This window comes from Eremothecium gossypii, chromosome VI, assembly GCF_000091025.4.
Source record: "Eremothecium gossypii ATCC 10895 chromosome VI, complete sequence".
NCBI classification, from domain to species: Eukaryota; Fungi; Ascomycota; class Saccharomycetes; order Saccharomycetales; family Saccharomycetaceae; genus Eremothecium; species Eremothecium gossypii.
The window spans coordinates 205263-222418 of NC_005787.5; the positions used below are offsets into that span (position 1 = coordinate 205263).

Here is a 17156-nt window from a genome sequence, read left to right on the forward strand (position 1 = left end):
GCCATGAACGGAAAAACTATCCGGCAGCCGGAAGAAAACTCCCGCCTTTAGCTATGCTCTCGAACGAAGAAGACAAAGTAGGGCTCATTTTGCAGGGTGCTTACTAAATCAAGCTGCCAATCATCACGTGATGGCAAGATGATATTCCTTTGGCAAGACGCGGGGAGGTAGTATACTCACAGCTGGACACGTGGTGACGATGACAGAGGCGCGAGGGATATTACAAGCGCTGCGGGACTGCGGGACATCCACAGTTGTTCGGTATCTCGTTCCAGACTATGCTGTGCCTTCTGTGGCGAAGGCCGTTGCACTCCACAAAGGCACTGAGCCTGGGGCTGCGGAAGCGTTCCACAGGCCTCGACTGGTGCGCAACGGCGATGGTGTGCCGCACTTTGCGTTTGTGGTGCCTGAAGAGCGCGGTGAATACAGGACATTGGTGCAGTCTGAGCGAGCTCTCAAGGATCTGGGGTTGCGTGCCGACCAGGAGCTAGAGGCGCACTGCCAGGGCTCGCGGGTGTACCACGACGAGCAGCGCGGGATCTTCCCGTATGCGCTGGCGTATGCTGGGCACCAGTTTGGCGTGTTCGCCGGGCAGCTAGGCGACGGGAGGGTTGCCAACCTGTACGATATCAGGGACAGCAGAGGCCGTTATCAGACTCTGCAGCTGAAGGGCAGCGGGATGACTCCCTTCTCGCGCTTTGCGGACGGTAAGGCTGTGCTGAGATCGAGCGTGCGTGAATTTATCGTGTCTGAGGCGCTCGCTGCGATCGGGATCCCGAGCACGCGCGCTCTGCAGCTCACCCTGCTACCCAAGACCCGTGCGCGGCGGACCATGTTCGAGCCGTGCGCAGTGGTTGCTCGGTTTGCCCCGTCGTGGATTCGACTAGGGAACTTTGACATGTTCCGCTGGCGCGGCGATGACCACGGACTGCTGCAGCTGGTGGACTATTGCATTCAACATGTCTTTGCTGCAGGTAGGGAGTTTCCTACGGAGATTTCCGTCAATGCATTTCAGGAGGACTTTTTTCCAGATCCACTCGAGAAGATACCTGCTACCGATGAGCTGCCAAAGGCAGTTGCTGGTGTCACCACCTATGACCTTTTCTTTCGACATGTAGTAAACCTAAATGCCGAGTGCGTGGCCTACTGGCAGGCCTATGGTTTTTGTAATGGTGTCCTGAACACTGATAACACCTCTCTGATGGGTTTGTCCATGGATTTTGGCCCTTTCAGCTTTATGGATAAGTACCGGCCCGAATACACTCCGAACCATGATGACATTGAGGGGAGATACTCGTTTAGCAACCAACCATATGTTATATGGTGGAACTTAACCAAGTTTGCTGAAGCACTGGTGCTTCTTTTGGGTTCGGGCGAACAGCACATTGGGTTTGTCAAGACCATCCCCGAGCGCTCCGTAATCCCTGAAAATATTGCAGATGAACTGGGCCAAAGAGTGAATGCATTGGTGAATTGCGCTGCAAATGAGTACAGATTTCGGTATCATGTCAAATATGCAGAGATCATGGCAAAAAGGCTCGGTATTCAGTTGAATATACCGCTCATTCAGTCAGATAACCTTTCCCTCATCGCAGAGCGAGTTCGCGGTTTCATGGACTCTGTCGTCAATCCGCTACTGGACATTCTATCCAAAAGCATGGTTGATTACAACAGCTTCTTCGTGGCGTTGCAAGAATACCAAGGACCTTTCCATAGTACTGCTGGTGTCCGCGGGGTAGACCCTGCATTTTTGCAGATATTTTTCACGGAAGAAGACTTCCAACTGTTAACAAAGCACGCGAACGGTGTGTCATCGCTGGACCCCGGCACCGCAACCCAGTTTTTTGATCTGGTCGAGAAAATAGACTCCTGGTTAATAAACTACCTGCAAAGTATTCCGGAGCGCGAGGAGAGGTATCGGCTACAGAAACTAGTTAACCCACTATTCATTCCACGAAGCTATGTCTTCGACGAGGTGCTGGAAGAGTTAGAAAAAATGCACCGAAACGTAACCGATGCCAATTCTGCTGATATTGACACGACGATTCTGACTCAGTTATATACAATTGCAACTAATCCCTATGATCGAACCAAGTGGTACGGCATCTTGGATGATGCCAAGATTAAAGCATGGACAGAAGGCACGACAAATATGCCAAATGATGATTACTTGAAACAATGTAGTTGTTCTAGTTGAGTTTATTTTACGTAACACATTTCATGATTCACGTAGTACCGAATGTTTATTTTGTTTACACGAACGCATTATGTAGTCTCGAGTCAGTCAAGCCCGCGTCTGGATTGCAGACCGAGTCTTGGTCAGCAAATATCACTTTCGTGACTAAAATCGCTAGCGATGACAATGACTTTTAATGGAGACAAACCCTCAAGCAATTGACACAAAGGTTTGAAACTGCAGATACGTGAATTGTGTGTGGGGTGAGCCTTTGGTATGGTTATTTCATATGATGTTCGGCGGAATTTACGTCTGTGGAGACTGGCGCCAAAGATGAAGCGGCGAAAATAGTTTCGTTGGCTATCATGTAATACAGAATATAAAAAAAAGAGTGAAACGCCCACGCAAACCCGAAGGCCATCTCATTGGGATATTACTTTTAAATCCAAGCATTGAGTGATGTCGAATAACACCGATCTGTTAACTTCGGGAGGGTTATCAGTACGGTGTCAAGAGGCAAGCAGCGCTATTGAAAATGTGGGTAGCGATGGATGCAGTGATCTACGGTTTCGACATGAAATCGAGCCACCTGAAATAGACCCGTGGGGAGGCCGATATAGCATCTCTTTAGCAGAGCTTCCCAAACTGCCACCGTCATACGAAAATACCCTTTCTCAGGCTGCAGTGCCTTCCACCTTCGAAATCGGAGTTTCAAAGGAGATGGTGAGAGAGGAGATAAAATTACTACAAATAATTGATGCCTCAGATGATGAGTCCATAATGGATTACAGGTTCTGTTACTTTCCTCCTGATACATACCGCCTGTCGAGGACTATTGAAGCACACCTCGCCGACGTGACTAGGCGAGAAAATGAACTCATAGAACGTCCTCGGCCTCCTAGTCGACGTCCTTTGACAAGGAAAGATCCAAAACAGAACGAGTACGGACACCTACTAGATAATTATGGAAGCGATTCGCTCGAAAGAGAATTGACGAGCCAGTTCAAAAAGGTATCCTTAGCAGGAGGGGCCAGCGGGTCGAACACATACAACGGGGCTTCAGGCCAAGGCATGGGGAGCATTCAAGAGCAGCAGAATATCAGGAACCGGTCCAATAGCCCAATAGGCTGCAGTATTACACAAAAGGAGTTGCTGAACTTAGCACCCGCTATCAATTTCGGCGAGTTTGCAACTGACATAGAAATTCCGTCAGTAAGCAATGGTTCTCAGTCGCAAAGGCAACTGAGCATAGATTCCAATAGCTTGGAAAATCGCTCCAACACAAGAGCTTCGCAGGAGTCGCTGGTACACCCCGACTCAAGGTTCCACGGCGACCAGAAATCAATGCGTTCAGATACAAAAAGTAGGGTCACGTTTATGAGCACTGACACCGGAGCCAGTGAAAGCAGGAACACCGTTAGCTCTATTAAAAAGCAGTCAACAGGGCCTGCCAGGTGCAGAGCCGGCACAGACGACTCGCAGTCTGTCAGCAGTTTGGAGATAAAGTCGTTGGAAAGGTCGACAATGGATTCAAGGGATATGTGTGACTTCCTAATGCCCAACAGCGCGAATCTCCTCGCCGGCACGAGAGATACAAAGGATGGATTTTCCAACATCGAAACACAGCGTACGCGCAGCAGCGCGTTTACGAGCAGGGAGCGTGTTCGCAAGCACCGCATTTCCCGCGCATCTAGGTCACCAAAGCGCGCTTCCGTAATGAAGAACACCATTCCCTATTCTCATTCGGACCGCGAGTTCCGGAACAAGCTTAACGACATGCTAGAACAGACAGGAGTCCTAAATATCTCGGACGGTAGCACGCTCAGCATCAACGGCCAGGATCTGATTAGCGAGAAGCCGTACACAAACCGCCGCATGTACAACACATGGCGGGGCGTGCGATCCAAACTCGTCTCTTCACGCTGCTCCAGTCTCCTCAGCACCACCGACCCGCGCGCCTGCGGCAATCCCACCGCAAAGGGACGCCTCCCAGACCTCAAGATGCCCAAGAAGCCCTGGTTCAAGCGGGTCCACGAGACAAACCAGCGCCTTCTCAAATCGGCAGCGCGCGTGATGTTCAGCAAGATAGACGAGTTCCAAGGCATGAGCTTCGAGCGGCTCTCCGAAGCCGCGAAGAAGTTCGACCGCAGGCGCCAGGATCGCTCTGCGGAGCCACGCACCGCTACCGAAAGCTGCCACACCCCCGCGGACGCCCCACAGTCCGCCGCGCCCACCTTCGGCCCGTGCCACACTACCACCCTCCCGCCAGAGCCCTCGGTGCCGCTGCCGCCCCCGGAGGACCGCAGGCCATCACCGCCCGCCGCCTCTCCAGCCCGCCCCCGGCACTCCACCTTCTCGTTCCAGCCTCCCGTCTTGAAGCCCCAGAATCTCTTCGTCACCACCTGCGCGGCCCCGGGGTCCATAACCCCTCCACCTGAGCCCATCTCTCATTCGGTTTCTTCCATGCCCTCTGCATGGAAGGTGAGGTTGAATCCCGACGCAAAGCCAAGAGGCGGCCCACGGTCACCCAAGATTGCTCTCGCCCAGCAAATCATCCCATTAAAGGCGGTCGGTTACAAGACTGATCAATTGCCGAATAACTCTCATGGGATGTACGGTTACTTGTAGATGCTCTTCCTTAATATGGCACCGAGGCTTATGGTAGGGACTCTGTATACTGCGGTGCTAGGTGAAGACTAATGCTGTTAGTACAATACATACTAAATAAGAGCTCCTATTAATATATTACGATACTGACATTCTCTATGAGAATGCAGGCTGCTGGTGGCATGGCTAGATATCATCTCTCCATTGATCCTTTCGTATGAAGTATGCAGCTGTCGATATGCTTAGTTAACTTCTGCCCAGCTATTTAAGCTGCAATTGAATCGGCGGTGACTCAGCTTGCAAAGGGTAGCAGAGAGGACGCGATGGGTTTATTCGGAAAGGATAGAGGTGAACGGATAGCTGAGTTTCCGTGTTACCTGCTAGAGACCGGAACGCATCTGGTGCCGTTGCCAGGGATTCTATACAACCTTGTGATCGAGCGGACATATGGCGAGCGGATACTAGGGCAGTTCCGTGGGATAGGTGAGGCTGTAGACGGGGCGCTGACGGGCGCTGGGGAGGCCGCAGAGGTACCGGGGCGGGTGGCGGAGGTGATGAAGGCGTTCCAGGAGCGGTACGACTCCGGGGACAAGACGCAGGCCGTGTACATTTGCCTCGTGACGGAAGCAGCGGCGGGGCGGCACATTGGGTGCATCGCGCGGCTGACCGGAGCGCGCGCGGAGGGCGGCGAACTGTCTGTGTTGCTGAGGGGGCTTGTCCGGGCGGTGGTGGGGCAGCCGGTGCCCAGCCGGCGCAATGAGATGTGGAATGGCAGCGTGACGGTGCTGGACGACGCGCAGCGCGTGGCGACGTGGGGCGCTCGCCAGCTGGACTTTGCACGCCAGGGAGTGTTCGGCGCTTTCGAGGAGCTGGATGCGGGCATCGGGACGTTCACCGCCCGTTTCAAGAGCTCGCAGAAGCGGGGAGCGGACGGGGCCGCGCATCTGCTCACGCTTTCACCACTGGCCAACACGCTGTTCTTCCATTTCAGTCGCTCGAGCTTCGAGCGGTCCTGGAAGATATTGCGGACGATGATGCACGGCTTTCGCGATGCCAAGAAGGATATACGGACTGCTATGGACATGCTGTCGGTCGCAGACCTAACCGTGGGGCTGCTGCCCACTACCACGGCTCAGCGGCTGGAGTTTCTCCAGGCTGAAGACCCTGCCGCGCGGATCAAGACGTTTGTGCGGCACATGCAGCAGCTGCTGGAGGTCTTTGGCTCTCTGTACCGAGCTACTGAATATGTTCACGACCGCTTCGAAACACATGGGCCAATAGCCAAGTCGCAACTAATTGCGAATCAGCTGCGGTCGCTGCGGTTCTATATCGACGACATAAAGCGCAACAAACCTGAATCTGGACCAGGAGGGCGCTCGAGGCGTCTTCTTCCGCGTCCCGCTAGTGGGAACAGCGCAGCGGCAGGAGAGGAAGATGACTCTGAGGATTCTGAACTGGTGGCCATCAAGCGGTATGTGGATGAAATAGAAGTGAAAGGGGTACACGCCGACGGCGTGAAGATGCTCAAGAAAGACTACCGAAGTCTGTCCAAGATGCATGTGCAGAGCACCGAGTACCAGATGCTTCGCAACTACTTTGACTTCATCATGGGCATTCCGTTTGGCATCTACGTGAGTACGCCCGAGATAGATCTTGTCGCCTCATCGCGGAAGCTGGATAACGACCATTACGGCCTTGTGCAGGTCAAGAAGAGGCTACTCGAGTACCTCTGCGTGCTTAAACTGAGCGCCAATTCTCCCGGCGTGACTGCTGACGCTGGCGCCATTGAAGACGGCAGCGCAACCAAGCGCGCGGTGGTCTACGAGAACAAAGCACAAGAACAGCGGAAGACCAAAGTGCCATTCCTACTGCTCGTTGGCCCACCTGGGGTAGGAAAGACATCGGTGGCAAAGAGCGTTGCTGATGTCCTGGGTAGGCGGTTCCAGAGAATTTCCCTCGGTGGAATACATAACGAGGCAGAGATCCGCGGTCACCGGAGAACCTACGTCGGTGCCATGGCAGGCATGATCGTGAATGCACTCTGCAAGGCAGGCTGTATGAACCCGCTTATCTTATTGGACGAGATTGATAAAGTATTGAGCGTTCCGGCAGGCGCAGGCGCTAGCAGGCTCAACGGCGATCCTGGCGCAGCCTTGCTTGAGGTGCTCGATCCGGAACAGAACCATACCTTTACGGATCACTACGTCGGTTTCCCCGTTGATCTGTCACAGGTACTCTTCTTTTGTACAGCGAACGACCTTTCTGGGATGTCCGAGCCTCTGGTGGACCGTATGGAGGTCATCCATATCGAGGGTTATACCTATGAGGAGAAGATTGCGATTGGTAGGCACTTCTTACTGCCCAAACAGATCAGGCTGAACAGCTTTGATATGACCGGTATTAATCTCTCACTTACCGATGACGCATGGCGCACTGTCGTCGTGGATTACACACGCGAAGCTGGCGTCCGCAACTTGGACCGCCAGCTCGGTGCAATTGTGCGTGGCAAGATTGTGGAGTATGTTGAAAACAACATGTCCGGCTCCGGGGACGATGTCGTCACACAAAAGAATTTGCCCAAATTCCTCGGGCTGCCGCCACACTCGCTCAGAGAGGAGGTTACACAAACGACTAGCTTTGCAGAGAAGTATGGGGTCGTCCACGGCTTATCCTACAACTCCGATGGCACTGGAGGAGTGCTCGTATTCGAGGTGATCCGGAGCGGCGACTCCCGAGACAAGCGCCTCACTGTGCAGACAACGGGCAACCTCGGCACGGTGTTGTCGGAGTCGGTGTCCATCGCCACTAGTCTAGTAAAGTCCCTCCTTGCGCGCCATGTCGTCCACAGCAGCGCAGACGACACCAGTGTCGCAGAATTCTTCCGCAGCGAATGCCACCTCCACGTCCCCTTTGGCGCGGTGCCCAAAGACGGCCCCTCCGCAGGTGCCGCCATCTCGCTCGCACTGCTCTCGCTCGCACTTAAGCGCCCGGTCGACCCCGCGCTCTGCGTCACCGGCGAAATCACGCTGCGCGGCAAGATTCTGCCGGTGGGCGGCGTGAAAGAGAAGCTACTAGCCGCCCAGCTGCAGGGCATGGGCCTCGCCCTCGTCCCCCGTGGCAACCGGAACGACCTCGTCGAGCTCGCAGAGGACAACGCCGAGACCCAGCAGCGCCTGCTCGCAGACCCCGCGCTGCCCGAGCTCGCGACCCTCCAGCACAAACTCGGCATGGCCGTCCACTACTGCTCGGACTTCCGCGACCTGGTTTTGCACGCCTGGCCGACCGCTGACAACCTTTGGCATGCGTGCGAAGACTCCTCTGTCCGTCCCCAACTGTGACCTTGCTGACGTTGCTCCAAAAAAAGCCTTTTTCGTTGCTGATGCCATTCCAACACCGCATCGCAAACAAAAATCCCACTCCTACCTGCGGCACCTCAGATTGCGAAGCACTCGCTCCATGTCCAGTATCTAACTATCCAGCAGCAACCGTATCCGTAGCGGCTTGTGCGTTAGCAAAGCTGCAATGGTGCTCGAGCGTTAGTAGCTGCGTCACCTCTCCAGAAGAGGCTGTGCAAAAACGTTTTAATTAGGCAAATGTCTTACTACTATTATTAATTACAAGTAGCGCAATGTACAGGGTGCCGTCCCGGTGCTAGAAAAGTATCCATGTCTGAGCAAATCTCAGCAGCGAGGCGTTGCAACAGTTCCTACATTAGAGCACATTTTTTTTGGCGCGCTCAAAGCTAGGCTGTACGCTCTTTGGACTCTCCATAAGCGCTCAGACAGTTAGGAGGCGGGCAGACATGAGACTTCTTGCAGTGTGTTGGTTGGTATGGTCGCTGGCAGGGCTTACTGAGGCGCGACGGAAACTGTCGACCAATTCGCTGGTGAGCTGCATGGAGGATTCGCAGCTGACAGCGAAGAGCTTCGATGTGGTGTTCAACCCGGACGACCTGTCCTTGAACTTTCGGTTGGATCTGAGCACCGAGATAAATGGGACCGTGCGTGCAGTGGTGGAGGTGTGGGCCTACGGATTCAAGGTGATCACGGAGGCGAAGGACATGTGCGGGATCGGCTGGAAGCAGTTTTGTCCTGTGACGCCCGGTGACATCCAGATCCAGGCCGTGCAGTATGTGAGCGCGGAGTACGCAAACAAGATTCCCGGCGTGGCGTACCAGGTGCCGGACATTGACGCCTACCTCAAGGTGATGGTGCACGAAACCCAGTCGAACGACCAGGTGGCGTGCATCCAGGCGCACTTCACGAACGGCCGCACCGTGGCGCAAACAGCTGTGAAGTGGGCGACGGCGACAATTGCGGGGCTTGGACTGCTGGCGTCCGCAACGCTGTCTGCTTTTGGGAACTCGAACGCCGCGTCGCACATCTCTGCGACGACAATGTCGCTTTTCCTGTACTTCCAGTCTGTCGTGGTGGTGAGCATGGAGAATGTGGAGCGGCTACCGCCGATCGCGGACGCGTGGGCGCAGAACCTGGCGTGGAGCATGGGGCTGATCCGAGTGGAATTCATGCAACGCATCTTCCGGTGGTACGTCCAGGCGAGCGGCGGCGAGCCGTCGCTGCATTTGACGTCAACGACCACGTCTGTGCTTGCCCAACGCTCACTGGATGCGCTAGTGGGCCGGCCCGTGAGCAAGGCGACACAGTCGCTATTTGCCAGCACACACACGATGATCTTCAGAGGGATCCGTAGACTGGCCTACCGTGCGAACATAGAGAGCTCATCGGTTGTGTGTACCGGGCTAACGTTCTTCCTTCTGTTCGGCTATTTGATTGCCGTGGCGTTTACATTGTTCAGCGGGCTACTCGAGCTGCTTATCCGCATGAAGCTCATGAACCCAGTTCGGTTCCTAGACTTCAGGAAAACGTGGGTGATTGTGCTCAAAGGTGTTCTTTTGCGTTACATCTTCCTCGGGTTCACTCAATTGACGATTCTCTGCTTTTGGGAATTCGTGAACGTTGATTCCCCGGCGTTGGTCGTTCTGGCAGTCTTAGCTCTACTTTTATCTTTGTCAATTATGGTTTGGGCTGCCTACCGCACTATCTACTTTGGAAGGGCTTCCATTGGTGTGCACTCGAACCCAGCTGCCATTCTATACGGCAATGAAAATGTGCTACACAAATACGGCTTCTTCTACACAATGTACAGTGCGACACACTACTGGTGGTCCTGCATGATCCTCGCGCATATTTTGTTGAAAGCGGTATTTATTGCATTTGCCCACAATTCCGGTAAAACCCAGGCCGTCGCTCTATTTGTCATTGAAATAATATACCTCGCAGCTCTGGCTAAATGCAGGCCGTACCTCGACCGCGCGACTAACATCCTGAACATTATGATATCCAGTGTTACTCTTGTTAATTCGTTCCTCTTCTTATTTTTCTCAGGGCTCTTTGGACAGCCTGCAAGCGTCAGCTCCATTATGGCATGGGTATTTTTTATTTTGAACGCTGTCTTTTCTTTAATCTTGCTGATCATGATACTCGTGTGCATCGCATTGGTGGTCTTCACGCGCAACCCAGATCTCCGCTTCAAACCAGCTAGGGACGACCGGAGGTCGTTCCAGAGAAAGTCAACAATCAATATCCTGGGTAAAGCTAGCACCGCCGAACTACTTGCTCTTGGCACCACCGCAAAGGCACACAACGAAAACTGGGAAGATGAACTGAAGAAACAACAAACGGTCACCGTTGATGACCAGGTTGTTTCGCCAGAAGATTCGCCCTTTGCAGAGCCAGTGCAGGAACCAAAGACCTCAGTGTCCGGCTACATCAAGAGGAAACTATCCCTCAAGCGTGATAAATCCACAAGATCCAATCGTTCGCAATATGATAGGTTACAGGACTAGATATGGATGTTAAGTATAGAAAAACTGTATATTATTTGACGTGCTGGGCGTTACGGAAACATATAAAGATTTAATTACTCATGGGCGGATGGTATTTTTTCATGGCCCCCACTGGACTCCATTTGGGCAGTTGCAGGACGAAGTAGAACCCAATTGCTGCTTACAAGCGCTCGGTATACATGTACCCTATACACAAGTATCCATTATTTGTACTTATAGATATGTGCTCTATGGGCCTGATCTATAAACTTTTATCACTGTGGTAATGTCCTTTTTTAAGTCTTCTCCGTACGTGAACTTTTCGGGTGCGAGATTCAAGTCATCCCACAACTTTTTTATCTCGCTCAAAACTTCATGGACTTCGGGGCCAAGAGAGGAAACTACGTCTGACGTGCTTAGGAAATGCCAGATATTGCGCTTGAACGCCCCTAAGCTGTCAATCATCTCTTTGAACCTCTCCGGAGCCTGAGCTCGTAACGTGCCGTCATGATCTAAAAAGGACGTCAACAGTTTCCGCGAATATTTTAGGAAGGGCTCTAGCAACGTCATTGTGATGTTGTGAGCAGTGCTGATATCTTGTTCCTCTGTTGGGTTGTAGTTGTAATTTTCTTGCACTTCAATCTCCTCATACCACGGTGTCTTGCTATTCTGGCGCCAGAACTCGGCCATCGACGCAAACTGCTCGTCAAGCGGCAAGCCCCATTTGATGCGGCCCGCGCCAACGCTCACCGGCGTTTCGAAAAACGGGATTATTTTCTCCACCTGCATCTTGTATATCTGGCGCACGAGCGGGATCCTGCTCTGCGTCTTGTAGTTGGTCCAGTACTGCTTGTAGTCCGAAGACATAATCGGCTGGAGCGGGATCGAGTTCTCCCGCGTGCACACGTTTGTGATGTCGAACATGTTGTCACCGCCCTCGGTATCCAACCGGATGTTGAGGTTCTGGTCCATCAACGACACAAGCTTGGTCTTGACGTCGTTCGTCACGTTGCAGTGGAAGAGCCCTCCAACCCATGTGTCCGGGAGGAAGATGTCAAACGACCGCTTCGCGTACTTCTTGCGTCGCGCCAACTTGAAGCAGTTCAACGCATTGAGGTTCGTGCTGCCCTGCTGCCAGAACTTGCCCTGCTCCACCGGCGCGTCGAGCACGCAGAACGGAATGTTCCAGTCGATCTCCTTTGCCAACATGTGGTCGACCTGGAACTGGAGTCGGCCCTCCTGGCAGTAGCTGATCTTGAGTGTCTTGCGCGCCCGGAAGAACCGGTGGTTGAACCGGTACGACTTGTGGAACCGGAACCCCGTGAACTTGTCCGGCAAGCTGTGGAAGCGCCGCGGAAGCCGCTTGATTCCGAGGAGCAGCTGCATTGTCCGCGCGAGCAACGTTTTATCCGGCGGAACGGCACAAATGGGGTCTGTGCCCATCTTTACGAGAAATGCATGCACAAATGCATCTAGGTAAAGTAGTACTGCAACATAAAAGAAACCCCTCATTTCCTCCTGCTCCCACTGGAACACTGGGGATCTAGTATAGAGAAGACAGTTCTAGTGCCAAAGATCGAGCTAAACCCTTTTCTTCTCATCTTGTCTTCTGTGTCAGTGACGCTTACGCTGACACTGCCTGGCGTCAGCGCTGAGGGTTACCCGATAGATCATCTTCGACGGAACAGTACTCGCGATAAAAAAGGACACTATGTAATTATTCAAGGAATATTAGTGTGTCAACAGAACCCAAATAGACGAGTTGAACAGCTACTAGGATACCAAGTGGGGACCAATGAAGTTGGAAACGAAGGTATGTGTGTGTGCGAGGACGAATGGGGGCTGCATGGTCGCGCACGGGCTATTACGGTGTGTTTGAAGACCATCTTTGCCACCCACGGAGGGGGCGGAGCCGCAGAGCTCGACCATGCTATCCAGGGCGCGGAGCAAGTACTAACGTGAGTAGAAAACGTTTGTCTCGAGGACAGACAGGGTGAAGGGCATTGACTTTCACCCGAGCGAGCCGTGGGTGCTGATCACGCTGTACTCGGGGCGCGCGGAAATTTGGAACTACGAGACGCAGACGGAGGTGCGGTCGATTTCGGTGTGCGAGGCGCCGGTGCGGGCGGGAAAGTTCATACCGCGCAAGAGCTGGATCATTGTGGGTAGCGACGACTTCAAGATCCGCGTTTTCAACTACAATACGGGCGAGAAGGTGGTGGACTTCGAGGCCCATCCGGACTACATCAGGGCGCTGGCGGTGCACCCCACGAGGTCATACGTGCTGTCTGCGTCGGACGATCTGACGGTCAAACTGTGGAACTGGGAGAAGAACTGGGCGCTGGAGCAGACGTTTGAGGGCCACGAGCATTTTGTTATGTCGGTGACGTTCAACCCGAAGGACCCCAACACATTTGCGACGGCATGTCTGGACCACACCGTCAAGATCTGGTCGCTGGGCCAGGAGACGTCGAACTTCACCCTGCGGGCGCACCTGGAGAAGGGCGTGAACTTTGTAGACTACTATCCGTTTCAGGACAAGCCGTATCTGATCACTTCTTCCGATGACCGCACGGTGAAGGTGTGGGACTACCAGACAAAGTCCTGCGTGGCGACACTGGAGGGGCACTTGTCGAACGTGTCCTACGCCGTGTACCACCCCATGCTTCCGATAATCATCTCCGGCTCCGAGGATGGAACGGTAAAGATCTGGAACTCCAACACTTATAAGCTCGAGAGAACTCTAAATTTGGGCCTCGAAAGAAGTTGGTGTGTGGCTGCCCACCCAACTGGTAAGCGCAATTTCATCGCAGCTGGGTTTGATAATGGGTTCACCGTCCTTGCGATTGGCAACGACGAGCCGCGCCTATCGCTAGATCCAGTCGGCAAGCTCGTGTGGTGCGGTGGGAAGACCTCCTCTGCTACGGACGTGTTGACCGCAGTCATCAGAGGTAACGAGGAGGCGGAAGATGGCGCCGTGCTGTCATTGCAATCCAAGGAATTGGGGACAGTCGATGTGTTCCCTCAGGCTTTGAAGCACTCTCCTAATGGTCGGTTTGTAACTGTTGTCGGTGACGGTGAGTTCGTTGTATATACAGCGCTTGCCTGGAGGAATAAGGCATTTGGAAAATGTACTGACTTTGTCTGGGGCTTGGATTCGAATAGCTATGCTTTGATCAACGAACATGGTGAGGTGCGCTACTATAAGAACTTCAAGGAGGTATCGGGGTGGTCCATCTCACTGGATTATAGCGCAGAGAAGATTTTCCCTGGTATCCTGCTGGGTGTCAAGACGGACGGCTGTGTGTGCTTCTTTGACTGGGAGAATGGTACCTTGGTCAGGAAAATCAGTGTTGATGCCCACGATGTCATTTGGTCGGAGAATGGTGAACTCTTGATGATTGTCAATTCAAATAGTGACTCATATGATGAGCCCGGCGCGTACATGCTGGAATATAATAGCGCTGCCTATGAACAGGCTATTGAAAATGAAACGCTGGATCCAGAAGAAGATGCAGACGATATGTTTGAAGTTCTACACGAAGTAAATGAACCTCTAACTTCTGGTAAGTGGGTTGGTGATGTATTCATATACACCACTTCCAGCAACCGGTTAAATTACTTTGTTGGCGGTAAGTCATACAATTTGGCCCATTTCGACAAGCAAATGTACTTATTGGGTTATCTTGTCCGGGATAACAAGGTCTACCTTGCAGATAGAGAAATTCATGTTTATGGATACAAAATATCAATCGAAGTGTTAGAATTCCAAACTCTGGTCCTCAGAGGCGAGCTGGATATGGCCAAAAATAGCGTGCTTCCAAATGTGCAGGGAAATACCAATTTGTTGAGAATATCTAGATTTCTAGAAGGCCAAGGGTTATTGGAAGACGCTCTAGAGGTATCCCCTGACCCAGAACAGCAGTTTGACCTAGCTTTGAAGTTAGGGAAGCTAGCTCTTGCTCGTGATCTGGTTAAAGACGGTAGCGAACATAAGTGGCGCACCCTTGGAGATGCGGCCCTGGAAAAGTTCAACTTTAAACTGGCAACTGAATTCTACAAGAACGCCAATGATTTGGACTCCTTATTCTTGATCTATTCTTCATTCAGCAATCAACAAGAGCTGGTGAAACTTGGGCAAGAAGCTGAGCAAAGCGGTAAATACAACTTGGCATTCAATGCATACTGGATTGCAGGAGATATCAACAAGGCCAGGGACGTGCTTTCGAAGAGCGGACGCCATTCCGAGGCTGTGCTTCTGGCATCCACATACACCTCAGACAATGACGCCATCAACGCTGCTGTAGAAAAATGGAAGGAACAACTGAACTCAGCTGGAAGAGTATCTATCGCAGAAAGAATTATACTTTCCGGAGAAGACGACTTCCCTGCAGCTCCCCAGACTTTGGTCGAAATGGATGACGGATCAGAGTCCGCGTCTAAATAAACTATAATTTTAAAGATAACAGCAGGAATAAATTAATTACCACGAAGGAAATTTGTATGTACATTCTAACTAGACCCAATGGTAGAATTTCATTGCGTAAACACGGCAACCTTATCAATATCTTTCCGTTTGTCCAGTCCGACAAAGTAAAGTTCTTTGGATTCAGATCGGCATGCTTCCGGCTTAAAACGCCGCACTTTGGTGAATACCTTTCGCAGACGCCGTTCTAATAGCTGGTCTTCCTTGCCAGTGTATAACTTGCAAACGAATGAGCCACCGGGCCTCAACAATGCAATTGCACATAGCAGTGCTGCGTCACACAAGTCCATCGACATGTAGTGGTCTTTCACCGCCACCCCAGACGTGTTAGCCATCCTGGAATATGCTGCATTAGTAAAATTGTTCCAAAACCCAGTTACTTGGGGCCAAGGCTCATACATATCGCTGAGGACCACATCCAAAGGATGTTCGTGTACTGGGTCTGCCATGCCATACAGAGGCTGGAAACTGTTGTCTTTCTGTAGTTCCTCCAGCCGCTCCTCGAGCATGTGCTGGAAATAGCCGTGCTTTTTGTGCAGCTCATCATGCATGTTTAGCTGAAAGTGTCGCGAAAAGTATAGCCGCACCAGTTCATGCGTCTTCCGCGATAGTACGTTTGCCTGGATCGAGCTCACCCCGGTAGGTGGCTTGCACGGTAGCACGTCCACGCCCATGACCTTTCCGCCAGGCTGAGTACGCTGGTGAGCAACCTGTGACCACGCACCAGGCGCAAAGCCCAAATCAAGCACCCGCTGACCAGCGCGGAATAGTCGGAACTGTTCATCTATCTCAATTAATTTGAATGCAGCTCTCGAGCGTAGCTCTTGGACTTTAGCCTCCCGAGTGTATGGATCCCGACGTTGCCGGCTCAACCACCGCCCAGAGCTATTGAAACGACAAAACCCCCGTAGAAGCTCCCGCATGGGTGTAATACTAACAGATGGAAGCCCTTGAACCGGCATTCGGCATGTGCTTTGGGCTCTCGTGGTCTTCGGCAGTGCTCATCATGAGCTGGGTACATGGCAGTATCAGGATCACCACGTACGTAACGAGCCACAAATGCCGAGATCCACCCACACATATGAACATACCAATATAGGAAATAATTAATGTGTGGGTTTGACAGTCACGACGCATAGGAACTTGCGAGCACGCATACAAATTTGCAAGATGCACGCATCTCTCGACCTCTGCTAGGCCTTGCAGTTTAAGAGAACCATAGTCGCAAGCCTCTACGGACCACCAAATACCCTTTGGAAGACTAATCGCTCGCCATGTCTAAGATCACCACCACCCACGTCAGGGACAACGTCAAGGAGCTTTTGAAGTACTCCAACGAGACCAAGAAGAGAAACTTCTTGGAGACCGTTGAGTTGCAGGTCGGTTTGAAGAACTATGACCCTCAGAGAGACAAGCGTTTCTCCGGTACTTTGAAGTTGCCAGTCTGCCCAAGACCAAACATGTCTGTTTGCATCTTTGGTGACGCCTTCGACGTTGACCGTGCTAAGTCCTGCGGTGTCGACGCTATGTCCGTGGACGACTTGAAGAAGCTCAACAAGAACAAGAAGCTAATCAAGAAGTTGGCCAAGAAGTACAACGCCTTCATTGCCTCCGAGGTCTTGATCAAGCAGGTTCCTAGACTGTTGGGTCCTCAATTGTCCAAGGCTGGTAAGTTCCCTACCCCAGTCTCCCACAACGACGACCTATACAGCAAGGTTACCGACGTCAGATCTACCATCAAGTTCCAGTTGAAGAAGGTCTTGTGTCTAGCCGTTGCTGTTGGTAACGTCGAGATGGACGAGGACACCTTGGTCAACCAGATCTTGATGTCTGTCAACTTCTTGGTCTCTTTGCTAAAGAAGAACTGGCAGAACGTTGGCTCCTTGGTCATCAAGTCCACTATGGGTCCAGCCTTCAGACTATACTAAGCGCATCATTTGGTTGCTGTGTACTCTATATACTGTCGTGAATTCATAGTCGCCTTTTTGGCAGGTCACATGTTTCGGACCAATGCGAGTTTCAAAGCCCCGTGTAGACACATG

At 52.3% G+C, this 17156-nt stretch overlaps 8 protein-coding genes across 8 annotated transcripts; 6 read left to right on the forward strand and 2 right to left on the reverse strand.

The window, feature by feature from the left end:
• Positions 1-199: 199 nt before the first annotated feature.
• Positions 200-2197, forward strand: FMP40 (Fmp40p; the record flags this gene model as incomplete). Its single annotated transcript, NM_210781.2, has 1 exon — positions 200-2197. One exon carries the CDS (start codon positions 200-202, stop codon positions 2195-2197), a length of 1998 nt encoding a protein of 665 aa, NP_985427.2.
• Positions 2198-2635: 438 nt separating this feature from the next.
• On the forward strand, positions 2636-4804 carry AGOS_AFL122W (AFL122Wp; the record flags this gene model as incomplete). Its single annotated transcript, NM_210782.2, has 1 exon — positions 2636-4804. The coding sequence occupies one exon, from the start codon at positions 2636-2638 to the stop codon at positions 4802-4804; it is 2169 nt and encodes a 722-aa protein (NP_985428.2).
• Positions 4805-5106: 302 nt separating this feature from the next.
• Positions 5107-8121, forward strand: AGOS_AFL121W (AFL121Wp; the record flags this gene model as incomplete). Its single annotated transcript, NM_210783.2, has 1 exon — positions 5107-8121. The coding sequence occupies one exon, from the start codon at positions 5107-5109 to the stop codon at positions 8119-8121; it is 3015 nt and encodes a 1004-aa protein (NP_985429.2).
• Positions 8122-8585: 464 nt separating this feature from the next.
• AGOS_AFL120W (transient receptor potential ion channel family protein) lies at positions 8586-10649 on the forward strand (the record flags this gene model as incomplete). The annotated part of the gene is made up of 1 exon (NM_210784.1): positions 8586-10649. One exon carries the CDS (start codon positions 8586-8588, stop codon positions 10647-10649), a length of 2064 nt encoding a protein of 687 aa, NP_985430.1.
• A 228-nt stretch (positions 10650-10877) lies between these two features.
• On the reverse strand, positions 10878-12140 carry AGOS_AFL119C (uncharacterized protein; the record flags this gene model as incomplete). Its single annotated transcript, NM_210785.1, has 1 exon — positions 10878-12140. The coding sequence occupies one exon, from the start codon at positions 12138-12140 to the stop codon at positions 10878-10880; it is 1263 nt and encodes a 420-aa protein (NP_985431.1).
• Positions 12141-12423: 283 nt separating this feature from the next.
• Positions 12424-15075, forward strand: SEC27 (coatomer subunit beta'; the record flags this gene model as incomplete). Its single annotated transcript, NM_210786.1, has 2 exons — positions 12424-12441; positions 12595-15075. 2 exons carry the CDS (start codon positions 12424-12426, stop codon positions 15073-15075), a joined length of 2499 nt encoding a protein of 832 aa, NP_985432.1.
• Positions 15076-15164: 89 nt separating this feature from the next.
• Positions 15165-16076, reverse strand: MRM2 (21S rRNA (uridine2791-2'-O) methyltransferase; the record flags this gene model as incomplete). Its single annotated transcript, NM_210787.2, has 1 exon — positions 15165-16076. The coding sequence occupies one exon, from the start codon at positions 16074-16076 to the stop codon at positions 15165-15167; it is 912 nt and encodes a 303-aa protein (NP_985433.2).
• A 312-nt stretch (positions 16077-16388) lies between these two features.
• RPL1B (60S ribosomal protein uL1) lies at positions 16389-17042 on the forward strand (the record flags this gene model as incomplete). The annotated part of the gene is made up of 1 exon (NM_210788.1): positions 16389-17042. The coding sequence occupies one exon, from the start codon at positions 16389-16391 to the stop codon at positions 17040-17042; it is 654 nt and encodes a 217-aa protein (NP_985434.1).
• Positions 17043-17156: the final 114 nt, after the last annotated feature.